The sequence below is a fragment of the Onychostoma macrolepis genome, chromosome 01, assembly GCF_012432095.1.
Source record: "Onychostoma macrolepis isolate SWU-2019 chromosome 01, ASM1243209v1, whole genome shotgun sequence".
Classification (NCBI taxonomy): domain Eukaryota; kingdom Metazoa; phylum Chordata; class Actinopteri; order Cypriniformes; family Cyprinidae; genus Onychostoma; species Onychostoma macrolepis.
The window spans coordinates 29042869-29065266 of NC_081155.1; the positions used below are offsets into that span (position 1 = coordinate 29042869).

Here is a 22398-nt window from a genome sequence, read left to right on the forward strand (position 1 = left end):
GTATTTTTAACATTACAATAAATTTTTCACAGAGTATTTGTGATACAGAAATACAGCCTTCTCTGTGTGAAGTTAAAAATAGCATAAGTTTCATGAACAATAACATATCCACTGTCATTGAGTACAAAATGAGACCCCATAAAACAGGTAAGGTGGAAAAGCCGAACAGTAATGACGAGCATTAAGTAGTCCAAAGCTTCCCTTGTCGATTTTGTTTTCAGTTTTAAAAGCAGTAAGAAATCAAATCACTATAATTTTAACAGTACAATTAATTTTTTTTAGTATAGGATGAATGGATGACTATGAACTACGGCATTTCCTGTCAATAGACCAGATCAGATACAGTAAAATGCAACAATTCACCATCAAACAGGTGTAGTGAAAAAGATGAACTGTAATGAGTAACAAGTAGTCCAAAGCTTCCCTTGATGTTTTTTTTTTTTTCAGTTTTAAAAGCAGTAAGGCAAGACAAATCACTGTTATTTTTAACAAAAAAAAATATTTTTCACAGAGTATGGGCTACAAAAAATAAGCTTTCTCTGTGTGAAGTTAAAAAAAGCTTAAATTCAATGAATGAATTAAGAAAAACAAAATGAGGATGCTTGACTTAATAATGGTTTAGTAGTGCCAATCTACTGGAAACTGCTACTCAGCACCCTTTCCACTGCTACATTCTCTAGAGAGGGAGACAGAAAAAAAATAAAAATATTTTATAGAGAGGAATATTTTAAGTAAAAAACATAATAATCATCAAATATAATTGCAGTATATTGAAAGAAATACTCACCACTACTATAGAGCCTTTGCCTATCAAAGTTCACGTGAATAGATGAGTATCAGGTATCTGTAAAATATTAAAAACAATGCATTAGTTTTAAAGCGATAACATTTTCTCAGAGGTAGAATTCAGCATATTTCCTTCTTAATTTTTAAATTAAACTGATGAAACCTTTTTAGTAACACTTAAGAATGTTTTCATTATTGAACAGTATTAGAATAACGGATCAACATGAATTAAAAATGCAAAAAAAAAAAAAAAAACTTTGTTACAGTATTTATTACGCTAAAAAAAGTGTAATTTATTGTTTGTTAGTTCGATGTGCATTAACGTTTACAAATATAACTTTTCATTGAGGTAATAAAATAAAAAATATTAAAAATAAGCCCGTTATCAGGTCTTTCAACAGTAAAAATGACTGTAAATCAAGACAGTGCACTAACACAATGAATGGAAGAAAAGCGCAACACGCAAAATGGCAGAATATGTCCGCCTTCTAAATAAAAAGGCCAATCATCGCTTTACGTAGCTAGAGGCTTTGGCTGGGCCGAGCTAAAGCTTAACGCCATTTCAGCATAAGACACCACATCTTTAAGACAAAGCATGTAGGATTTTGGTACAGATTTAAAATACGATTGAGACTCAAATAAATTGGCGCCACCATCACTCCCTGACAGGATTTCTACATTCGTTGCAATAGGCCTTTATCACAGTCCGCGTCTCATCACATCCGGCTCCGATTAGTAGCGTAAAGGACTTTATTTTCAATGGACAGACGCCAGTTTTGTGAAGAAAATTAAACTAATTTAGTTCAGTTGAACATTGACGAAATAAAAGACAATGTTAAAACTGCGTATTTATACCGATTCCATACCATGTATCATGTCATCCTTCATTTTTATGTGTAACATTAGCCTATCTGAGCGACGCGAGTTACTGCCAGAGGAATACTCAGACTTATATAATTTAAATTTTATTTTTAATATTATATTGTTTATTTTTGCATTATATTTATTGTGATTAACCTCCCGTTCTTGTTCACAATATAATGTTATTCAATCGTTGCACGCAATCACCGAGAATAACTCGAATGAGATGATCAAACTTATTTTTAATTATCGTCTGTGGGCTGGAAATACTCAATTTGATGCAATTATAGAGGATTGCATCAAAGTCAGCGCGTGAAAAAAATGTGGGCATTATGTTTAATACAAGTTTGCTCTAAACCTTTAATTTAATCCTTCTATACAGTCTTTAGTCATAATATTTTAAACTTTGGCTAATTCTAATGCTTATTAATGTGATATATTGTTTGTATAGTTTTCTCGCTGTTCTGTAATGAAATAAGGTGATGAGACTGTGAAGAATTGCCTATACACATACAGTATGCCTCGCACACTCCTGTTTAAGTCACGAAATACGCATCGGGATATCGTGACAACATATTCCATCGTTTCATAATACTCAATTAATTGTTGTAAACTGAGATTAGTGTCTATAGAAGACGTATATGTGCTGAATTCTACATAAATAATCCACAACAATGCCGTGCTATGGGCACAGCCATTGATAGAGGCTGCAGCGGAAGTTCTTTTACGCTACTATTTGAATCTTCCGCTTTTCGAACGCGGAAGTATGATAAAGGCCTATTAAGACCTTCCAGTGAAATAACTTACCTTGAAAGAGAATTTGCAATAAACGCAGTCTACAGAATAACGAGTATTTTCTTTATGATAAAATTTAAAAGATAGCTCAGCCAGAGGGCACGTTTTGTACTTAGCATTCCCTTCCCCACCTCAAATTAGTTGGCACCACAAATCACTCCCTGACGCATAACTAACGGTATTACTGGTCATACACAGAAAAAAAAAGTATAAAGTATACTGCTTGAATGATTGTACACAATACTAATAATAACTAGATAGTAAAGTTTGGATACAAACTTTAAGTTGGCATGAAAAAGCCTAGCCAGAAAGTTTGTAAAAGTTTTAAAAGCTTGAAGTTTGAAGGTTTTCAGTTTGAAGTAGTTTGAAATACGTAAAATAGTTTTAAAGATTAATGTTTGAATGTTTTATAGACAATACAGTCTATCAGAAGAACAGACAGAAAAACAGATCGCTGGGGTACCTGGGGTGGCTTCTAGGGTGGTTGCTAGGGTTTTTCTAGGTTACCTGGGGTAGTTTCTAGGGTGTTGCTAAGCGGTTGCTAGGGTCCTTGGGGTGGTTGCTAAGGAGTTACTATGCGGTTACTAAGGTAGCTGGGGTGGTTCCTATGGTGTTGCTAAGTGGTTGCTAAGGTACCCAGGTCGGTTGCTAGGGTGTTGCTAGGCGGTTGCTAGGGTGTTGCTAGGGTACTTGGGTTGGTTGCTAGGATGTTGCTAGGTGGTTGCTAAGATGTTGCTAGGTGGTTGCTATGGTACCTGGGGTGGTTGCTAAGGTGTTGCTAGGCGGTTCTAAGGTATCCGGGGTGGTTGCTAAGGTGTTGCTAGGCAGTTGCTAAGGTATCCGGGGTGGTTGCTAAGGTGTTGCTAAGTGGTTGCTATGGTATCCGGGTAGGTTACTAAGGTGTTACTAGCATGTTTGAGCATGATTAACAAAGTTACCATCATGTCTTTTGCATTATTAGCATGTTACTAGCATGTTGTTATCGTGATTAAGAAGTTACTAGCATTATTTTAGCATGATTAGGATGTTACTAGCATCTTCTTAGCATGATTAGCAAGTTACCAGCAGGTCTCTAGCATTATTAGCAAGTAACTAGCATGTTGCTAGCATGATTCTAGCATGATCATCATGTTACTAGCATGTTCTTAGCATGATTAGCAAGTTACCAGCAGGTCTCTAGCATGATTAGCATGTTACTAGCATCTTCTTAGCATGATTAGCATGTTACTAGCATGTTGCTTACAAGATTAGCAAGTTACTAGCATGTTGTTAGCATGATTAGAAAAGTTACTAGCATGTTGCTAGCACGATTCTAGCATGATTAGCATGTTACTAGCATGTTGCTAGCATAATTAACAAGTTACTAGCATGATGTTAGCATGTTTCAAGCATGATCAGCATGTTACTAGCATGTTGCTAACATGATTTAGATAGATTAGAAATAGTATTAGATAGAGTGGAAGCTTATATGAGTTTGAATGGGTTAGAAATAGTACATAGAAGGGAAGCTTGATTGAGTCTAATTGGCTTCAGTGTGTTTACATTTGAATGTTTGTCAGTTGGAGCTTGCAAGGTTTTGGCTCTGAACATTCTGTCAATGAAAGTCTATGGGATTTTTTGCAGTTTTAATCTTCATTTTTAGGAAAACCGTAAGTCGGATCAGTCTGAAGAGGTATAGCAACCCGAGTCAGACCAGTCTGAAGGTCTGGGCCGAGTTTGGTGGTAGCTCTAGGAGGAGATACAATTTTTCAAGCCAACTTAATAATAATAAAAAGCCTGTTAATATACAAGTCATGGTTAACCACCTTGACGTTAAACATTAGCACTAACTTTGCATCTCTGTCGGGTTGCTCGATAAAATCAGTACATAAAAACGTTACCTCAGTGAAAAAAATAAAAAACGTTCAAAGGGACTAACGTTAATAACTGTTTTTCAAATGGAATTTCAGTTCAAAGTTTTAATTACCTTTTCACACTGTTGAAATCCACCGCAATGCATCAGCTTCCACCTCCACAGCGAGAGAGAAAATGGCGGACTGGAGAGCAGTTAATTAGTTTTCCTTGCGCGTTCCAAGGGGGCGGACTTTCCAGAGAAAACATAACTAAATTATTACATTTCAACATGATTAATTCTAAAAAGTTGAACATCCTAATCAACATCCTAACAACATTAATTGAATGACACAAGACTAAAATATGTTTAGATGAGAAACATAAATTAATCATGTTGGAAATACTAAATGCATTTTTGCAAATTCAACAATCCCCCATTGTCATTTTTTTCCAGTGTACCATACTCTCAAGAACTATAAACTGTCACCTAGATACCTGATTGGGCAGATAGCTGGTCAACTGATCAAAAAAGTAATATAGTAATAATTTACTACTTTCTCCTGTTTTACTGTTGATTTCCTCTTTTCCTGATCATTTGGAATGATGATAAAAAGACAAAAAACAAAAAAAAAAAAAACATTCAAATAAATTCTAACATCCATTCAATATTTATTATTTCCTGAATATTACTGATCAAAAAGTAGGCTACTGTTCACATGCATTTTACTGCTATATAGTATAGTAATTTAGTAAGAATTTAGTACTTTCTCCTGTTTTATTGTTGATTTCCTCTTTTTCTGATCATTTGGAATGATGATAAAAAAAAAAAATTAAAAAAAAAACATTCAAATAAGTTCTAACATCCATTCAATATTTATTATTTCCTGAATATTACTGATCAAAAAGTAAGCTACTGTTCACATGCATTTTACTGCTATATAGTATAGTAATTTAGTAATAATTTAGTACTTTCTCCTGTTTTATTGTTGGTTTCCTCTTTTCTGATCATTTGGAATGAGGATAAAAAGACAACAACAAAAAAACATGCAAATAATTTCAAACATCAATTCAATATCTACTATTTCCTGAATATTCTAAAATTCAAGAGGGCTGCCCCTGATGACATAATAATATGCAAATTCGATGAGTATATTTACACCCCACATAAACTTTCGGTCATGCCCAACATTTTTCTAATTTACAGTAGATCTCTATCTTTAAGCCCTTCCAAGCCACAAGCTTTTGAAATCTTGATGTCAAAATCTAGCATTTTTCCCAAAAAAAAAACCCTGGCGCCTAAAGGGTTAAACTTGGGACGAACATATAGCTCAAATTAGAGCACTATTTGATCAATGTCTGAAGTCAAATGTGTTAAAATTAAGGGTAATTTGTTAAAATGTGAGTTTGCCAAGGCCACAATTGTTTATTTGGGGAAAGTGGTAGGACAAGGCCAAGTGCGCCCTGTCCGTGCAAAAGTGGAAGCAATATATGAAGAGTTTGGTTCCAAAACGCGATAAACGCCATTTTTTTAAAAAAAATCAGTATTGTATCTGATCAGTATTGAAAAGTAAATTTTTAATTTCACACAAAATGTGATATCCGTCGTGTTATTCTGTCATGTTTTCTGCCTTTTTTTCCAAACCGCGACAAACGCCAGTCTCCCTTCTCTGCAGAACGCGATATATCCGCTCAACCAATCACAGCGCACCATTCCACGCACTATAGACAGTAATGGCTGCACTTTGAATACACCCGGCATCCGAGTTTTCCTCATCTGCTTTGTACTTTGTGATCAACAAACAAACAAAAAGGGCTGCACGTTAAATCGCATGTGATTGTCATGCGCATCTCATCAGTAAAGTGATCTCCATCACGTGCTTTCAGATGGAGCGGCATTTAATACACAGAGCCGTAGATCACTGACAAGCTACGCAATATCGTGTTAATAATTGCAGATGAATTGCAGTGTTTTTATTAATGCCATTAATGTTTTTGTTAATACAGCGTATAGCACTAGTCAACTAAATGAATGTAACAAGGCAAAGATGAATGCACTGGAAGTTGTAAGGGAAATGTCATTTTGGAATTTCTGTGGTCTAATGTGATATTGTTGTTCATGTTCTTGTTCCTTTTAGTTTCAATATGAAAAATAACTTTTATATTGATTCAACGGATTGCATTTTGAAAAAAAAAAAAGTGACATGGATTTATTGCATTTTGGAGGAAAAAAAATCTCTTTTTATAATAAATCTTTGAAAATCAAAATCTTGATTTGAATTTTTAATGTTATTATAACCTAAAGATGGTATGTGAAAGTTTGAAATACAAAATAGTGGTTTTCATCTTGCCACTTTCTTGGTAAAAAAACCCCCACATTTTTACTCAAATTAATCAAAATGGATTTATAGCGTTTTGGAACCAAACTATTAATATAATTACACTACGCCCACCATTTCTTGGAATAGTAGGGTTTTATCATTGTTTTTGTAGAAATTTTTCTACAATGGTGGTCCCCCTGACAAATTTATTACAGGGTGGAATAGACTTTTGCTGGACTTTGGGTTGTCAGCAAATGTTTGAAAGAGTAAAAATGCTCCTTACAGAGGGTCCTGTTTTGAAAGCTCAGAGGTTTGATCAACCATTTCAGTTGCAAGTGGATGCCAGCAATGTTGGTGCTGGTGCCGTTTTGTTACAGACTTCTGAAGATGTCATTGACCATCCAGTTAGGTTCTTTTCTAGAAAATGTCATTCTTAATTATTCAGTGATTGAAAAGGAAGCGCTTGCGCTGATTTGGGCTTTGCAACACTTTGAAGTGTATTTGGGATCATCTGAGGGACCACTGGTGGTTTTTACTGATCACAACCTTTTAGTTTTTCTTCACTCGTTACAAAACCCTAACCAAAGGTTAATGAGGTGGTGATTATTTTTTACAGGGATACCTGTTAGATATTCACCACATTAAGGGCTCTTAATATGTTTTTAAGATACTGGAAAAAAAATCACAAATGTCAGGGCATGTCAAATCTTCATCAGTGTCCCCAAACCCCAGAGGGTTAACTGTGGGACCTTACATAGACAAGTGTGTGCCTTTACAAATCATGTGCAATCAACTGAATTTACTACAGGTGGATTCCAAGCAAGTTGTAGAAACATGTCAAAGATGATCAGTGGAAGCAGGATGCACCTGTGCTAAATTTTTGGTGTCATGGCAAAGGCTTTGAATACTTACGTACGTGATTTTTTATTTATTTATTATAAATTTACAAATATTTCAAACTAACTTTTTTTCATGTTGTCATTATGGGGTATTGTTTGTAGAATTTTGAGGAAAATAATTAATTTAATCCATTTTGGAATAAGGCCGTAACACAGTGGTCTCAAACTCAATTCCTGGAGGGCCACAGGACCAACCAAAGAGTATAGAAGACCAAGAGGCGAAACTCTGATGCTTTTTGGGTAACAGCCACTAGGTGGCGCTTCGGTAGCGTGGCCGCCATTTTTGGGTGAAAATTCCCTAACTTTAACTGTTTTTTAGTCTAGTAGTAAACTTAAATCCTTTTAAGAACTGCAGGTCATAGCCATAGAAACCATAATAATGATTTATATGGATATGACACAATAGTTATAAAGAGCTTATGCAACTTAACACATTTACAGTTACTTACTATATTATTATTTACTATTACTCCACTAGATCTGAAATATATATTGTACGTTTTAATCCCCTGGAACACACTACAAACATGATGATCTCTAGAACATGGTGCATTGCTGTGTCTGTCGTAATTAAATAATTAAACAATTTCGGAGAAGTGGCTGTACTTGCTTTTTTGTTTTTTTTACATGAAACAAGTTTTTTTTTGTTTGTTTACAGTCTTCCTTTAACGGACATTAATGTAAGACAATACTGCAAAAACAGTTTACTGTCAAGATGTTATTCCTGTTATATATATATACAGTGGGGCAAAAAAGTATTTAGTCAGCCACCAATTGTGTAAGTTCTCCCACTTAAAAAGATGAGAGAGGCCTGTAATTTTCATCATAGGTATACCTCAACTATGAGAGACAAAATGAGAAAAAAAAAAATCCATAAAATCACATTGTAGGATTTTTAAAGAATTTATTTGCAAATTATGGTGGAAAATAAGTATTTGGTCAATAACAAAATTTCATCTCAATACTTTGTTATATACCCTTTGTTGGCAATGACAGAGGTCAAACGTTTTCTGTAAGTCTTCACAAGGTTTTCACACACTGTTGCTGGTATTTTGGCCCATTCCTCCATGCAGATCTCCTCTAGAGCAGTAATGTTTTGGGGCTGTCGCTGGGCAACACAGACTTTCAAGATTTTCGATGGGGTTGAGATCTGGAGACTGGCTAGGCAACTCCAGGACCTTGAAATGCTTCTTGCAAAGCCACTCCTTCGTTGCCAGGGCGGTGTGTTTGGGATCATTGTCATGCTGAAAGACCCAGCCACGTTTCATCTTCAATGCCCTTGCTGATGGAAGGAGGTTTTCACTCAAAATCTCACGATACATGGCCCCATTCATTCTTTCGTTTACACGGATCAGTCGTCCTGGTCCCTTTGCAGAAAAACAGCCCCAAAGCATGATGTTTCCAACCCCATGCTTCACAGTAGGTATGGTGTTCTTTGGATGCAACTCAGCATTCTTTCTCCTCCAAACACGACAAGTTGAGTTTTTACCAAAAAGTAAAAACTCAACTTGCAATCCTCTTCTGGATCATCCAAATGCTCTCTAGCAAACTTCAGACGAGCCGGACATGTACTGGCTTAAGCAGAGGGACACGTCTGGCACTGCAGGATTTGAGTCCCTGGCGGCGCAGTGTGTTACTGATGGTAGCCTTTGTTACTTTGGTCCCAGCTCTCTGCAGGTCATTCACTAGGTCCCCGTGTGGTTCTGGGATTTTTGCTCACAGTTCTTGTGATCATTTTGACCCCACGGGTGAGATCTTCGTGGAGCCCCAGATCGAGGGAGATTATCAGTGGTCTTGTATGTCTTCCATTTTCTAATAATTGCTCCCACAGTTGATTTCTTCACACCAAGCTGCTTACCTATTGCAGATTCAGTCTTCCCAGCCTGGTGCAGGTCTACAATTTTGTTTCTGGTGTCCTTTGACAGCTCTTTGGTCTTAGCCATGGTGGAGTTTGGAGTTGGACTGTTTGAGGTTGTGGACAGGTGTCTTTTATACTGATAACGAGTTCAAACAGATGCCATTAATACAGGTAACGAGTGGAGGACAGAGGAGCCTCTTAAAGAAGAAGTTACAGGTCTGTGAGAGCCAGAAATCTTGCTTGTTTGTAGGTGACCAAATACTTATTTTACCGAGGAATTTACCAATTAATTCTTTAAAAATCCTACAATGTGATTTTCTGGATTTTTTTTTTCTAATTTTGTCTCTCATAGTTGAGGTATACCTATGATGAAAATTACAGGCCTCTCTCATCTTTTTAAGTGGGAGAACTTGCACAATTGGTGGCTGACTAAATACTTTTTTGCCCCACTGTATATATATATATTGTCCAACATTCCTAATTTTTCTGTCATTAATTTAATTTCATATGTTGATATTAATTCAGTGTTTATAATGCCAACACTTAAAATATTTTCAACCGAAACTGACATGGTTTCTAGAGAGAAAAAGGTTTTGTAAAAAAAGGGAAGACTAAAATAAAGTCTGTAAAATAAACTGTTAAAAGGATTTGATGATCACTAGTCTAGTGATTGTACATTATTGTTGTCATCATTCAGGCTGTATTTCAGGTTTAATGTACGGTTTTTTTAAACAAAGCAGCTGATATTTGCCATAGCGACAGCAAGAATCTAGTGGAGTGCCCAGTCGCTTTCACCCCAAAATGGCGGAAGCGCAGGGCTGCTGCTGGGCGCCGCTGTTGCAATGGAACGTTCTATTGGCTTTCACTTCTTGTCAGTATAAGTTTTTTGCTCCAACCAGCTCCAAATCACACCTGCTTGGAAGTTTCTAGCAATCCTGAAGACCTTGGTTAGCTGGATCAGGTGTGTGTGATTAGGGTTGGAGCTAAACTGTGCAGAGCTGTGGCCCTCCAGGAATTGAGTGTGAGACTAACCCCTGATGTACACTGCACGCATTTGCGGCACGTTACGACTCCGAAGAGGTTTTGTTCCGTCCTCCACACGGTGCCAACTTACACCAGAAGCGTTTCAGAAGCGAAGCGGCAGGGTTCGCGAGACCACGTGATTTGCCTGTCCGACATTGTTTTTCTTTATTTTCTTCTTCTTTTCTAAGATAGTTGGCTAAATGTTTATGTTTTGTCCGTTTAATTCCGTTTACTACTCATACAACTCCTGCAATTAAACTCCATGCCTTTTTTTTGTATTATTGTCCTTATAATTGTGTCATATAACAATGTGTGTTTTCAACCGAGGATGAAACTCATCCATTTCTGACCTCCTAGCAAGGATATATAGTGATGTGAAATACGATCGAGTCTGCACAGGGTGTTTATTTTGAAAATGATAGGATTTTTTGACTTTTATTTTGCATTTGTTGTGCGGTTTAGACGCTGCATGCGTCAAAAATAGACTAGGCGCCTATATTTAGCGAAGCGGCGCGGAGAGCCGCTTCTGGGACGCTGAAACATGCCGCGCGCGTCTGGTGTAAACACAAGCATTGACTAGAGTGGCCGCGATCAGCTCCGGTAGCCGCGTCGGAGCCGTAACGCGCCGCAGATGCGTGCAGTGTAAATCAGGGGTAATGCTGTAACCAGAGCATGTGAGCGGAGCGGGGAGCGGAGCGTGCGAAATATAGTCGGGCGCGGGCGGTTTTTATCAAAGGCGGGCGATCGCTCTGTCTCGCTCCGGTTCCGCTCGATACCGCTCACACCACGAGTCTAGGGCATGCACAGATCCACCCAGAATTCACCTGGCCTTCAACAATTAACAAAACTGTCAGCCTACACTTCAAAAATCGTTCGTTGTGAAGGAGAGATGGAGTTCGTGAAACATTTCCAAAAGCAAACCGACATACAGTTGCGCAATTGCTGTCAAAAAACTAGATGATAATGATGTTGAATATGAACGGGAATGTAGTGATACGATTTTAGTATGTGAGGATTCGTATTTTAATCGTGTTTGTTTGAAATAAATATGTTCTATTTTGACTGATGTTGCTGTTGCTGTGAGTTCTTTATAGGATATAGGCTGTGTGGCGGACGCGTCGCGGAGCGGGTTTGCTGCGTGTTGATTTTCCTTTCCGCGCCTATGTTAACAGATTAGAGCATCCACACTGCCTGCGGACTACGCGCATATCAGGTGCGGTCCAACCACACCGCAACCGCGGCCCCGCGACAGAATAGAAGTGAAGCGGATTTTTTCCGCAGGAGTCACGCAATAAACCCGTTCCACGTCCGCCACGCAGGCAGTGTTTCCCAGGCGTAAGGCTTCGGTTGAAAACGGCAGGTTTTAGGCATGCAGAGGAATTTTAAATTTGAGCGAGCGTGGAGCGATTTCACCAGAGCGGGATGAAATTGTAGGTGAGCGGAATTGAGCGGAGCGGTCTGGTGCGACTTTGAGCGGTGGAGCGGGGGGAGCGAACACCCACGTGAGCGGGGAGCGGAAATTCTCACCGCTCAGCTCCGCTCACATGCTCTGGCTGTAACATAACAAAATGTGGAAAAAGTGAAGCGCTGTGAATACTTTTCGGATGCACTGTGTTTGGAAGTTGAAAACAAACATTTTAGTATTTCAACAATTATTAAATGATCAATATGTTTTAACTTAAATGCAGACAAAAACATAATCAGAAAGTAGCAACAGAACTTGTTAAGGAGTATTAACCCAACTCCAACCACTGAATCTATTGAGAGGCATAGAAGTACAGAGGATACATACACATTAATAACAAGTCTGGGCAAACTACTGAGTAGGCACCAATCAGAGGCCGCATTTTTATGATGTCATCATGTAGACTTCTTACAAAGTATTTTACACTATTTTAAAACTACAAAAATACAAAACACTAGGTATTCTGTTACAAAATTTGTATCATATGTAAAATTTTCATTAACCCTGTCAAATGCAAATTACAAAATCATATTTTGTATTTTAAATACGTATTTGAAATGTATCGTGTACATGTATCATAAATACTGCCCATCCCTGATTCTACCTGCCATGCAGCAAGGCTGGTGTAGTGCCTGATTGTGCCCAGAGAGTCTATCCTCTTGTGCTGTGAGATCCTGCCTGGTCCTCGCTGTACCACAACATGTCAAACATGCCAGAAATTGTTCTATTCTGCATACAATATTGTTGTTTTATAAAAGGCTCAAAACCATTTTTGTAAATCCATTTCTTTTATTTGAAAAATGAACATTTAGGTAAATCTATATAGTATATCATATTTCAATGAATAAATAAAAGAAAAAAGACAAGAAAGACCTAAAAGCTAATCACTGACTTTACTAATCAGGTCATAAATAGGAATTTTCTGTTGTGAGTTTCATGAACTTCCAACTGACTGTGCAAAGAAACTAAATATATGTAATTGTCTGATCCAAAAGAATAAAGTACTTCAACATGCCAGTGACTGATAAATCTTTAATATAAAATTGTACAAGAATTCTGATTTGTACAAAAATTCCATTTACACGCCATATGCATTTTATGCAAAAAAAAAAAAAAAAAAAGGTACAAAAGATTCCAAGAAATGTAAATTCATTAAAGGAGGACATCATACTGTCTCATTGGATGAAAAGTAAACAATTTAGAATTAAAGTAGCATTGATAAGCAATTAATATCACCCATCAAAGTGGATGCACTTTTCTTCAGTGGGCAATAAGGACAATCAAACAAGACAGCTACATCAAACATCACATTAGAACAAAATAAAAGGTTAACAAATACTTCAGGCTTATTTATTATTGTTTGTGGTTGCACAACACATGATATATCATACTTGTATTAAATCATGGACTATGTTTTTTCTTTCCTTGTCTTTCCTTTGTATCACTGATATTCATGTAACTGATCACACTGATCAGAATGTTCCTCTGTGTTTGATTTTACAATGTATATTTTTATTTGACATAATTCTTCAATTCTGCAATTTCAATTCCATTTGATCTCATCTTTGTGCTTTATCACTCCATGCCCTCACAGGAACAGTGTTAACAGAGCAAACTTAAAGATCACCTTTGCAAAGATACTATATTCTGTAATATTACAGTCTGTAATGGTCCTGTCCTCAGAGCTGCAATGAAATATTTAAGGCTCACAGACTCTTTTAGCCAGTGGCTTCATGGTAAAAGCCTAACTCTGTGGGGACAATGCAGGACAGTAATGACTGCCTGACTCTGGACAACAGAGATCTTGATGGGCTCTCAGAGAATAATATGCTGGTCATTTTTATGCTGGGGAAAAGTAAAATAGGAGCAGGATGGGATAGTACAAGAGTAGGAGTTTACTCTCCAAAAGAAGATCAATTCATTATAGCAGAACATCCTGAGAAATTCTGGTTTATTTTCATTTGCTTCCTCACTCCGTTCCTCCTTCTCTCATACATATCTCTTGTTAAATGACTGACATTAAACCATTTGCCTGTCATATATTATGGATATTCAAAGGACTGCATTATTTTCAATCTTTTTTTTTTTTTTTACTTCCATCAGACAAATCCAATGCTAACCGAAGCATAATGTGTAATTAATCAGGGATCACACTTGGAAGTAATTTTCTTTCTCTCAACAGATAGAAATTAGTCTTTTTCTTTGTGTCCATGCTGTGTGTCTCTCTAGAAGTCTTTAGTATGACAGGCTGGAAAATATGGAGGCTATGAGATTGATAACCTTCACTTTATGATATCACATTATCCATCTATATACATAATAATGATGATGATGATATTATTATTATTATTATTAAGGTTTTAATAAAGCAACAGCCTTTGTCAGTTCTAAAAGTGCATTCTGTTTTGAGGTTAACGGGTCCACATGTTGCTGTCATCCTACTGATCAGTTATTGGTGCAAGAACTACAAAGTTTGGGCAGTGTTTTTGAAGCAGTAAAATTCCTCTGAAGTGGCACTCTTTTATAGCCCTTTCAGAGATCAGGAAAGAAAAACACTGTTTCACTCTAGGGGGAAACTTGGCTGTATGTGTTTTTTTTTATAAACAGGCAATTACAACTCTTTTTCTGTGTTGTGTGCCATCCGGGGAAGCTAACCGTACACTATTAGGCAGTGTCCCTTTAGGACCCCCACTGTGGCAGCAGTTGTGATGGGGGTAAGAGGTAGTGGGTAGGGTGGTGGCAGAGCAAGAGAAAACAGGAAGAAATGAAAGAGAAAACCAGAAGGAGAGCTTGGGTGTCTCCATGATGCAGTATTGTCAGCAACATTTACTGAATCACTGAATTTAATGAATTGACAATTGAATTATTACACAGATCAGTGATGGAAATATCTCCAGGTTTTGTGTAGCAACACATTTTGAATGACACACACTGCTATTCCCTCTTGGAAATATATCTTAATCTTCATACCTCCCATCATACCACCAAGGTGCTACTGTTATAGCACATAAAGGAGGGACCAAATACATCTAGTTTTTGTCCAGCATGAATAACCTTTTGAACTGAATGGAGTTTTAGTAATGTAAATTACATTTCATTCATTCAGAATTATCTTTCATTTCATTTATTTGAAATGACAGCAACAGACATCAAAGGGCTAATTTGCATTCAGTTAATTATTATAAACAGATAACTAGAAATAAATAGTCATATCTACATACCCACTAACTGTATCAAATTCAATAGTGCTTTTTTCTTTTTCTTTCTTTGCCTTGATATTGTGTGGCCAATAGTCAATGTTTGACATTAACAAGATAAAGATGTTCTGCTGTAAATGACTGTATGGAATGAAAGCATCTGAGGAGATAGTTAACTACCTAAATATCTTCTCAATGTGTCATTTCTGTTCATGAGGTTTGGAACATTGTCTTTGATTTTGGCCACAGTTTAGAGCCTCTCTTGTGTAGCACTCTGAAATGTCAATGGCATTTTTATATGATAAAACTGATTAAATTTATAGAAACAAAATAAATTATAGGACACTTACTAACTCTTTTAAAGTAATACTACATGCAGTAGAAAGATTATCTACCTAACCTCTGGACTAATTCAGCGCCTTTATCCATACATTTATACTCTTGAAATGATATTATCAGAGCCAGTAATACTTATTTACTGCATTCAAATGAATATACCTGAAACACTTACTAAATGGGATGAATATTGGGTTTAATCATGTCAAATGAGATTACTCTCATATCAAGATCTGGCACATGTCTGTTAAAGGAACAGTAATTACCGCTTGGCACTGTATCCTTAAAAATGTCACTTTCAAGTTGGACAACCATCATTGTAAAGTGTTATCCTTGTAATAATGTTACAAGTCCCACTAGTATAGTTGCAAAGTGCAAAACTGAATTTTTTTTTTTTTTTTTTGTACCAAAGCTATAAACATGAGAAAATAAAAGAAAAAGGTACTGTGTCAGAGCTAAAAGCATGCCAGCTCCATCTGTATATCTAACATGTAGATAAAACAAGTCACAAGTCACATGTTTTTACTTTTTCTTTTCTAAGGTAAAACATTCTTAAAGCCAATATAGATGAATCAAGCTAGGCAGATGCTACTTTGTCTTGCTTAACTTTTTTAAAATGAAAGTATTAGATTAAAAAAAAAAAAAAAAAAAAAAAAAGAAAATATCAACCATCAATACAACTGTTTCACACCAAATATCCCCTCACAACATTAATATTTACATGTTTAAGCCAGTCTTAACATGCTCTTGTATGGGATTCTTTAAAAGATATCATTACACAAATGTGTGTTTTTTTTTTTTTTTTTTCCTCATGATCATTTCTGCAGGCAAGAGTCACAAATTAAAGACTGAGGAGAAGTTTGTGTGAGGGATGGAGAGATCTCTGATGCATTTTGCTTCCAAAAACGGAAATGTCAAAAGGGTACAATTCTGCTCTAATTTTTCATACTTGAAAAGACATTTGGGGAGAAATAATGCTATTTTTATAGCATTATGATGCTGAGGAATGGAGAGGGCATTATTGTATGGAGTATTTGTAACTTGAGGCAATGTTGTGCAGAGGGATGTCTGGTCTAGTCAATCATTGTGGTATAGGGGGCATTTTTGTGTAGGTTGGGGTTCTGGCTATGTCTGTTTCTGCTTCTCACGGAAGAAAACATCATGTTACAGCCAGGTATTTTACATTTGTGCATTTCACGCAGATGGACAGTCTTGTAGTGCACTCGAAGGGTCCCTTTGTTACTGTACAGTTTGTGGCAGATGGTGCACAGGATGCCTCCAGTGCCATTACCTCCACTGGATGCTAAGACGGATGGTGAGAATGAAGGGTCACAGTGCAGAAGCCTCTCCTCTGTGGCTCCTTCTCTTCCTTCCTTCCTGGCATCCTCTGTATCCTTTCCCTCCCTTGCCAGTTTCTTAGCCACAGTACTAGGGGTATAGTCTTCATTGTCACTAGCACCCTCCAGGTCATCCAGCAGGATGCCCTCATCACTGCCCTCATCAGACTCCTGTGAGGACTGCACACTGCCACTTGATTGTACGCTGGAGGTGGTGCTCAGGTCCAGCACCATATAGTCATCACTGGGGCCATGGCAATAGCCGTTGCTGCGTGAATATTCTTTAGCGACTGGGGATCTCATTCCCTCATGTCCTCTGTCTCGTGGTGGTCCAGTATTCTCTACCCCCTCCAGTCCCAGATGGTGGTCAGCATAGATCGTTGACAGGAACTCGGCACGCAGCTCTTTAGGCATGGTTGTAAGCTGGGGATCCAGGACAATGTCATCCAGCTCTTTGGTCAGTAGTTTGCGGTGCAGGTTGATGTTGGAGCTATGTCTGCAGGGAAGAGAGGATAGGGTTCCTGTAACAATTTATTTGAACTGAAAACATACAAAAATCTGCAATCATACATACATTAAAAAAAAAAAAAAAAAATCCTGTATTTTCACTTTTTTTTTTTTGAATGAGTGCATGAATGTGTGTTAGAGCACACTACTTTCTGATACAGCAGAGAGTTCAATAACTCTAACACAGCTTAGACAGTATCCTGCTAAAGTGTTTACTCCTGTCAGCATGTCTGCAGGCATGCACAAATGCAATTGACTCTGACTCTATTAAATACTCCACCACATTGAATGGGAGTTTATCAATTGATTTGAGCCATGGTAATGCAATAATCGAGGGAAACTCGATAGCATATTAACTCAGACTTGGACAGCATTAGCACATTGACTCACTCCTGAAGGTAGCTTAATAGAGACCCATAAGCATATTGTTCATTTAGGCTTCACTTTAATAAAGATGAATTTTCTCTCACTCCAATCCAGGATCACATAGCAAAAAAAAGTGACTTTACATCAATTCATCTAAACCTTGACTTATTTTCTTACAACTAAGTCTGCCTCAAGACAACTGATTAATAACTACCTCAAATATGAGACCATGCAATAAATATGTCAATCCTCATGATGTGCAACTAACAATTGAATAAGTATTGTGGTTTGACAGAAAACAAAAGGAAACTAGTAATACTGATGTAGAATTGGTTAAAACGTGGATTAACAAAACCAAAATAAAACAACCAAGATATTTGTGTTCACTGAGCCTCTGCGAGTGCCATACAACCATAGCCTACCACATTTCCAATCTAAAATTAATAGTAATGTAGATACAAGAAAACAAAATAAAAAGACCTCAGGGAACCCAGGCCATGCATAAGGGCTAAAAGTAACTTAAATAATCACCTAAATGTAACTGATAAATAGATTGTACAATGTATTGTAGAGCTTACCAGCAGTGCCATGGTTGATGCAGTCAAAAAGGGTCCCTTTTCTTTAATTATTTAGTTCCCTATCCGACATTCTCCTGCAAGAAGTAAAAAAAATTCAATAGAGGGACCCTTTCTGGTGATATAAGGTATAGAGGAGTGGACCACCAAAGCATCATCAACACTCAAGAGAGCAGCATACTGACTAGCTGTGGTGGTCAACTGATATGAAGAATATGCATAGTTGACCATCATTGTATTTTGCTTATTTATACAATATCAGACCAGTTCAATGTTTTAAAAGGGTTCTGATAGGAAACCTATCAGACTATTTTCAATGATATCTTAAAAAAATATCTAAAGGTATAGCTAGTTGTATTTTGAGTAACTCATAGCAATTATTTAGAACTTGTTCATTGTGACTGTTTTTAATGCAGTTAATGATGCTTAAGTCGGCGGCTCCTTTTGCAGCATGTGACCATCCCTGGAAATTGCACCCTCACACTGCTCATAAGCTCTAGGCTGGCATAACTAATTGACATCTAAACCCACCTGCATGCTATATGACGTTAGTACAATATGATATTATTGTTGTCTTAAATATAAGATGGCTAAATTTATGCTATGCTAAGTCCCTGTGAAGTGTCTTGATGAGCACAGTTTTCTGTGATGTGTTGACTTGCTTCCTATTAAAACAGCAATTTATATAGATTAGCCAATACATAGCCAGTTAAAATATGCATTTGACAGAAGACACTTAATTTAACACTGGATGACTTTTTGCCACCACCTTTACCTACACCTACATTCAAGCCAAGATCTAAAGGTCTGACAGATCTAATTAAGAAGTGTTGATGTGTCTCAGCAGTAAGCTTTAAATTATTTGTATCTATAAACTACTGTATGCAGTATATATAGACAACCTTTTGATTGGAATTGTTTTATCTGTGTACATCAAAATATAGTATAGTGAGCACACACCACTGTAACAGTTTCATTGACTTTGCTTATTTTTTAAAATAAATAAACTCCAGCCAATTCTTTCGCAATCAACTTACAGTTGGAAAATTAAATAAGTATGCAGGTTTGAGCAACCAAAAACACACAGACAACTCATGATTTTCTATAATTAGCTAGTTGCTAATTGCTGCTTAGGCACCTATTGTATTCATTAGTTTTCTTATTATTACTATTCTTCCTATTTCTTCTTCTTCTTCTTCTACTACTTCTTCTGCTCTGGGAGTCTATAGCAGCCCACAGAACCGCTTGCGGGAAAGTTATGAACACAGTTTGACACACAGATAGAGGACAGTCTCAATATTAAACATAGCAAATTTGGAGTCTCTATCTCAAACTCTCTAGCACCATCAATAGGCCAAATTTGCATTCATATTTCTGCTAATAACTTTTGAACCATAAAGTCTAGAAGCAAAATTCTCCTTTTTCCTGATTACTTGGCTTATGCCAAGTCAAATGCATACCAAAATTGAAATTTCTTCTGGTCAAGATTTTTCACAATTTTGAATTTTCATCCTAGATGGTCTGTCCGATTTTCACCAAAATTGGCAGATCATCTTCAGGCAATTCTGGCAAAAAGTTATCAAAAGCTTTTTGATATACCAAACCGTTTTCATGAGGCATGTTAACGAATTTAACAACATTCACACAAAAATGGACATGAGGCTTTATCTTCGCAATGCTTTAGCTGATTCAGACCAAACTTGGTACGTGTTTTGCCAAGCATGGCCTAAGGGCACATGAGTAGATTTGGAGTTGCATACCGAATCAAACGATAAGCAAATCTTCCTATGTCAGCCAATCTGAACATGGACAATTTCAAATTTTGTAGTAACATGGTGTTTTTTTCAAACACTTTAGCATATTGTTATAAATCTTATAGAACTGCTTGCGGGAAAGTTATGAAATCCGGCACACAGATAGAGAACAGTCTCGTCATTAACCACAGCAAATTTGGAGTTTCTATCTAAAATTCTGTGGCGTGACCAACAGGCCAAATTTACACGCATGTTTCTGCTAATAACTTTTGAACCTTAAAGGTGCTGTATGTAGGATTGACACCTAGCGGTTGAACTAGGTATTTCAGTCCAAATTAAAAATATTGGAGACGTTTTTTTTCACCCGGCCCCTCCTCCTCAGACTTGATGCACACGCAGGTTGCCAGATTAACGACACCAACAGAAACGAGCGCACATGATGATGAATACAATTAAATACGCTGTGTTTTCCACCAACTGGCAACCCGCGGTGCCGAAATACAATTGGGTAAACTGGCAGTGGGCGGGTTTCACAAACCATAACAAACAGACATTCCGGGCCGGAATGCACATTTTCAAAGGAGAATAACTGACTGTAGCATTGTTTTTCAGATAAACAAGTATGTTAACTTAGCATGTTTCTGAAATATTTGCAAACATATTATGGTATTTTTATGCTTTAGTAGAGTCAAAATCCTATATACAGCACCTTTAAGGTCTAAATTATTTTTCTTCTGATTCCTTGGCTCATACTGAGTCGAATGCATACCAAAATTTAAAATTCTACATGTAAAGATTTTTCACAATCTTAAATTTTCTGAAAATCTACTTTTTTGAACTCGTCCTAGAAGGTTTGTCCAATTTTCACCAAAATTGGCACAGATCATCTTCAGGCAAAAAAATTATCAAAAGCTTTTTTGATATACCAAACCTTTTTTGTAAAGTGTGTTAACAAATTTGGCAAAGTTTGTGCAAAAATGGACATGAGGCTGTATCTCTGCAACGCTTTAGTAGATTCTAACTAAACTTGGTATGTGTTATAACAAGCATGACCTGAGTGCACAAGGTAGTTTCGGCACAGCGCCACCTACTGGTCAAAATATATTTTAAAATGCTATTTCTGCTGAAAATTATATTTTCAGTTTGGCCAAGCATCATAAGATAGATTCGGAACAGCATATAGAATTGAACGATTCCTAATTTTCCTATGTCAGCCTTTTTGGGCATCGGCCATTTTATGGTACAATTCTGTATTAACAAATTTCTTTAACAGGGGTCTCCAGCCCTGGTCCTGGAGAGCTACCATACTGCAGAGTTCAGCTTCAACCCTAATCAAACACACCTGAACCAGCTAATCAAGCTGTTCAGGACTAAGTAAATACAGACAAGTGTGTTGAAGCAGGGTTTGAACTTAAGTCTGCAGTTAGGTAGCTCTGCAGGAGCAGGGTTGGAGAACTTTGGTCTTTACTGAGTAATTACAGACAGCTCCTTAACTCTTCATTTTACCTCTGTTGTGCTTGACCCCCTAATTGCTGCTTGCAGCTATATTTGGTATTTATAATTGACTTCTTGTTCAAGACAAGAAGTGTGGTTGGACACATTTTGGGGTACCTGTCCTGAAAAGATAGAGACTCTGAAGTTTAAATCTGTATTTTAGATGGAAAAAAAAGTGAAGAAAAAGTGTCTTCTGTCAAGTGCATCTTTGACAGACTGAGATGTAAACTACACAGTTTGCTATTCATTGGCTATGTTAAATTTTTAGCATTTTTCTAAGCATTTTTTTTTTATGTTTAGAAATACACATGCATATATGTTATCTCAAAGCTAATGTACATAGGATATTAATCTTTATTAGGTCCTTAAAGGGTCTAAAAAAGTCACATTAATATTAAACATACAGAGAGAGACAAAATATTTAACAGAACGAAGCAAAAAGTGCAAAAACAAAATAAAAAAAATACACAAATACACAGGCCAAGCCCTAATACTGCATCGCAGAGAGTCTACCCTTTCATGCAGGTTAAGCCTTTCTGCCTCATTTCCTTCTCCCCTACAACCCCATTTCAGGCCACAACTAAGGTTTGCCCTCGGTCCCCTGCTCCATCCCCCAATACCCCCTCAGCTCTCTCTCCCTCCCTTTTGACCTCTAATGAGGCAGCCAAACCAATTTGCCCAAAGCTTGAGGCAGCTTCTCCCGAGGATCCATTTTTTTTTACTCTGCAGAGGATGCAAGAGGTATGGCTCTTAATGTGTCTTGTCCGGAGAATGTTAATCATCTTTATGATTTGATGGCCCTTTTGGTTCCTGCCAAGTGTGCACATTTGCAAAATGAGTTGCAATACTCAATTGCAAAGGGAAAGAGAGCCACATTAAATGATGATGTGCTTTGTTTTGTCTTTATCTTTCTTCTCTAATGTGTAGTGGGTAGCTGAAGATTAGATCACTTTCTCTATGTCAAGGCCACCATCATCACAACAGCTGAGAATAT

The 22398-nt window shown here is 37.1% G+C and overlaps 1 protein-coding gene and 1 long non-coding RNA gene across 6 annotated transcripts in view; both read right to left on the reverse strand.

Moving 5' to 3' along the window:
- Positions 1–243: 243 nt before the first annotated feature.
- Positions 244–4757, reverse strand: LOC131549159 (uncharacterized). The gene is made up of 3 exons (XR_009273342.1): positions 4409–4757; positions 788–844; positions 244–676 (listed from the first exon to the last, which is right to left on the reverse strand). It is a non-coding gene; the product is annotated as an uncharacterized LOC131549159 (long non-coding RNA).
- An 11285-nt stretch (positions 4758–16042) lies between these two features.
- The window catches only part of bnc2 (basonuclin zinc finger protein 2), a 205055-nt gene continuing 198699 nt past the window's right edge, over positions 16043–22398 (reverse strand). For 4 of the 5 annotated variants that reach the window (XM_058792547.1, XM_058792563.1, XM_058792555.1 and 1 more), the window contains one exon: positions 16043–17204. In XM_058792547.1, coding sequence (XP_058648530.1) covers positions 16445–17204 — 760 coding nt within the window. In that variant the 3' untranslated portion in view covers positions 16043–16444. Of the gene's footprint in view, positions 17205–18159; positions 18234–22398 lie in introns of all 5 variants that reach the window. The other variant, XM_058792565.1, reaches the window with a different exon arrangement.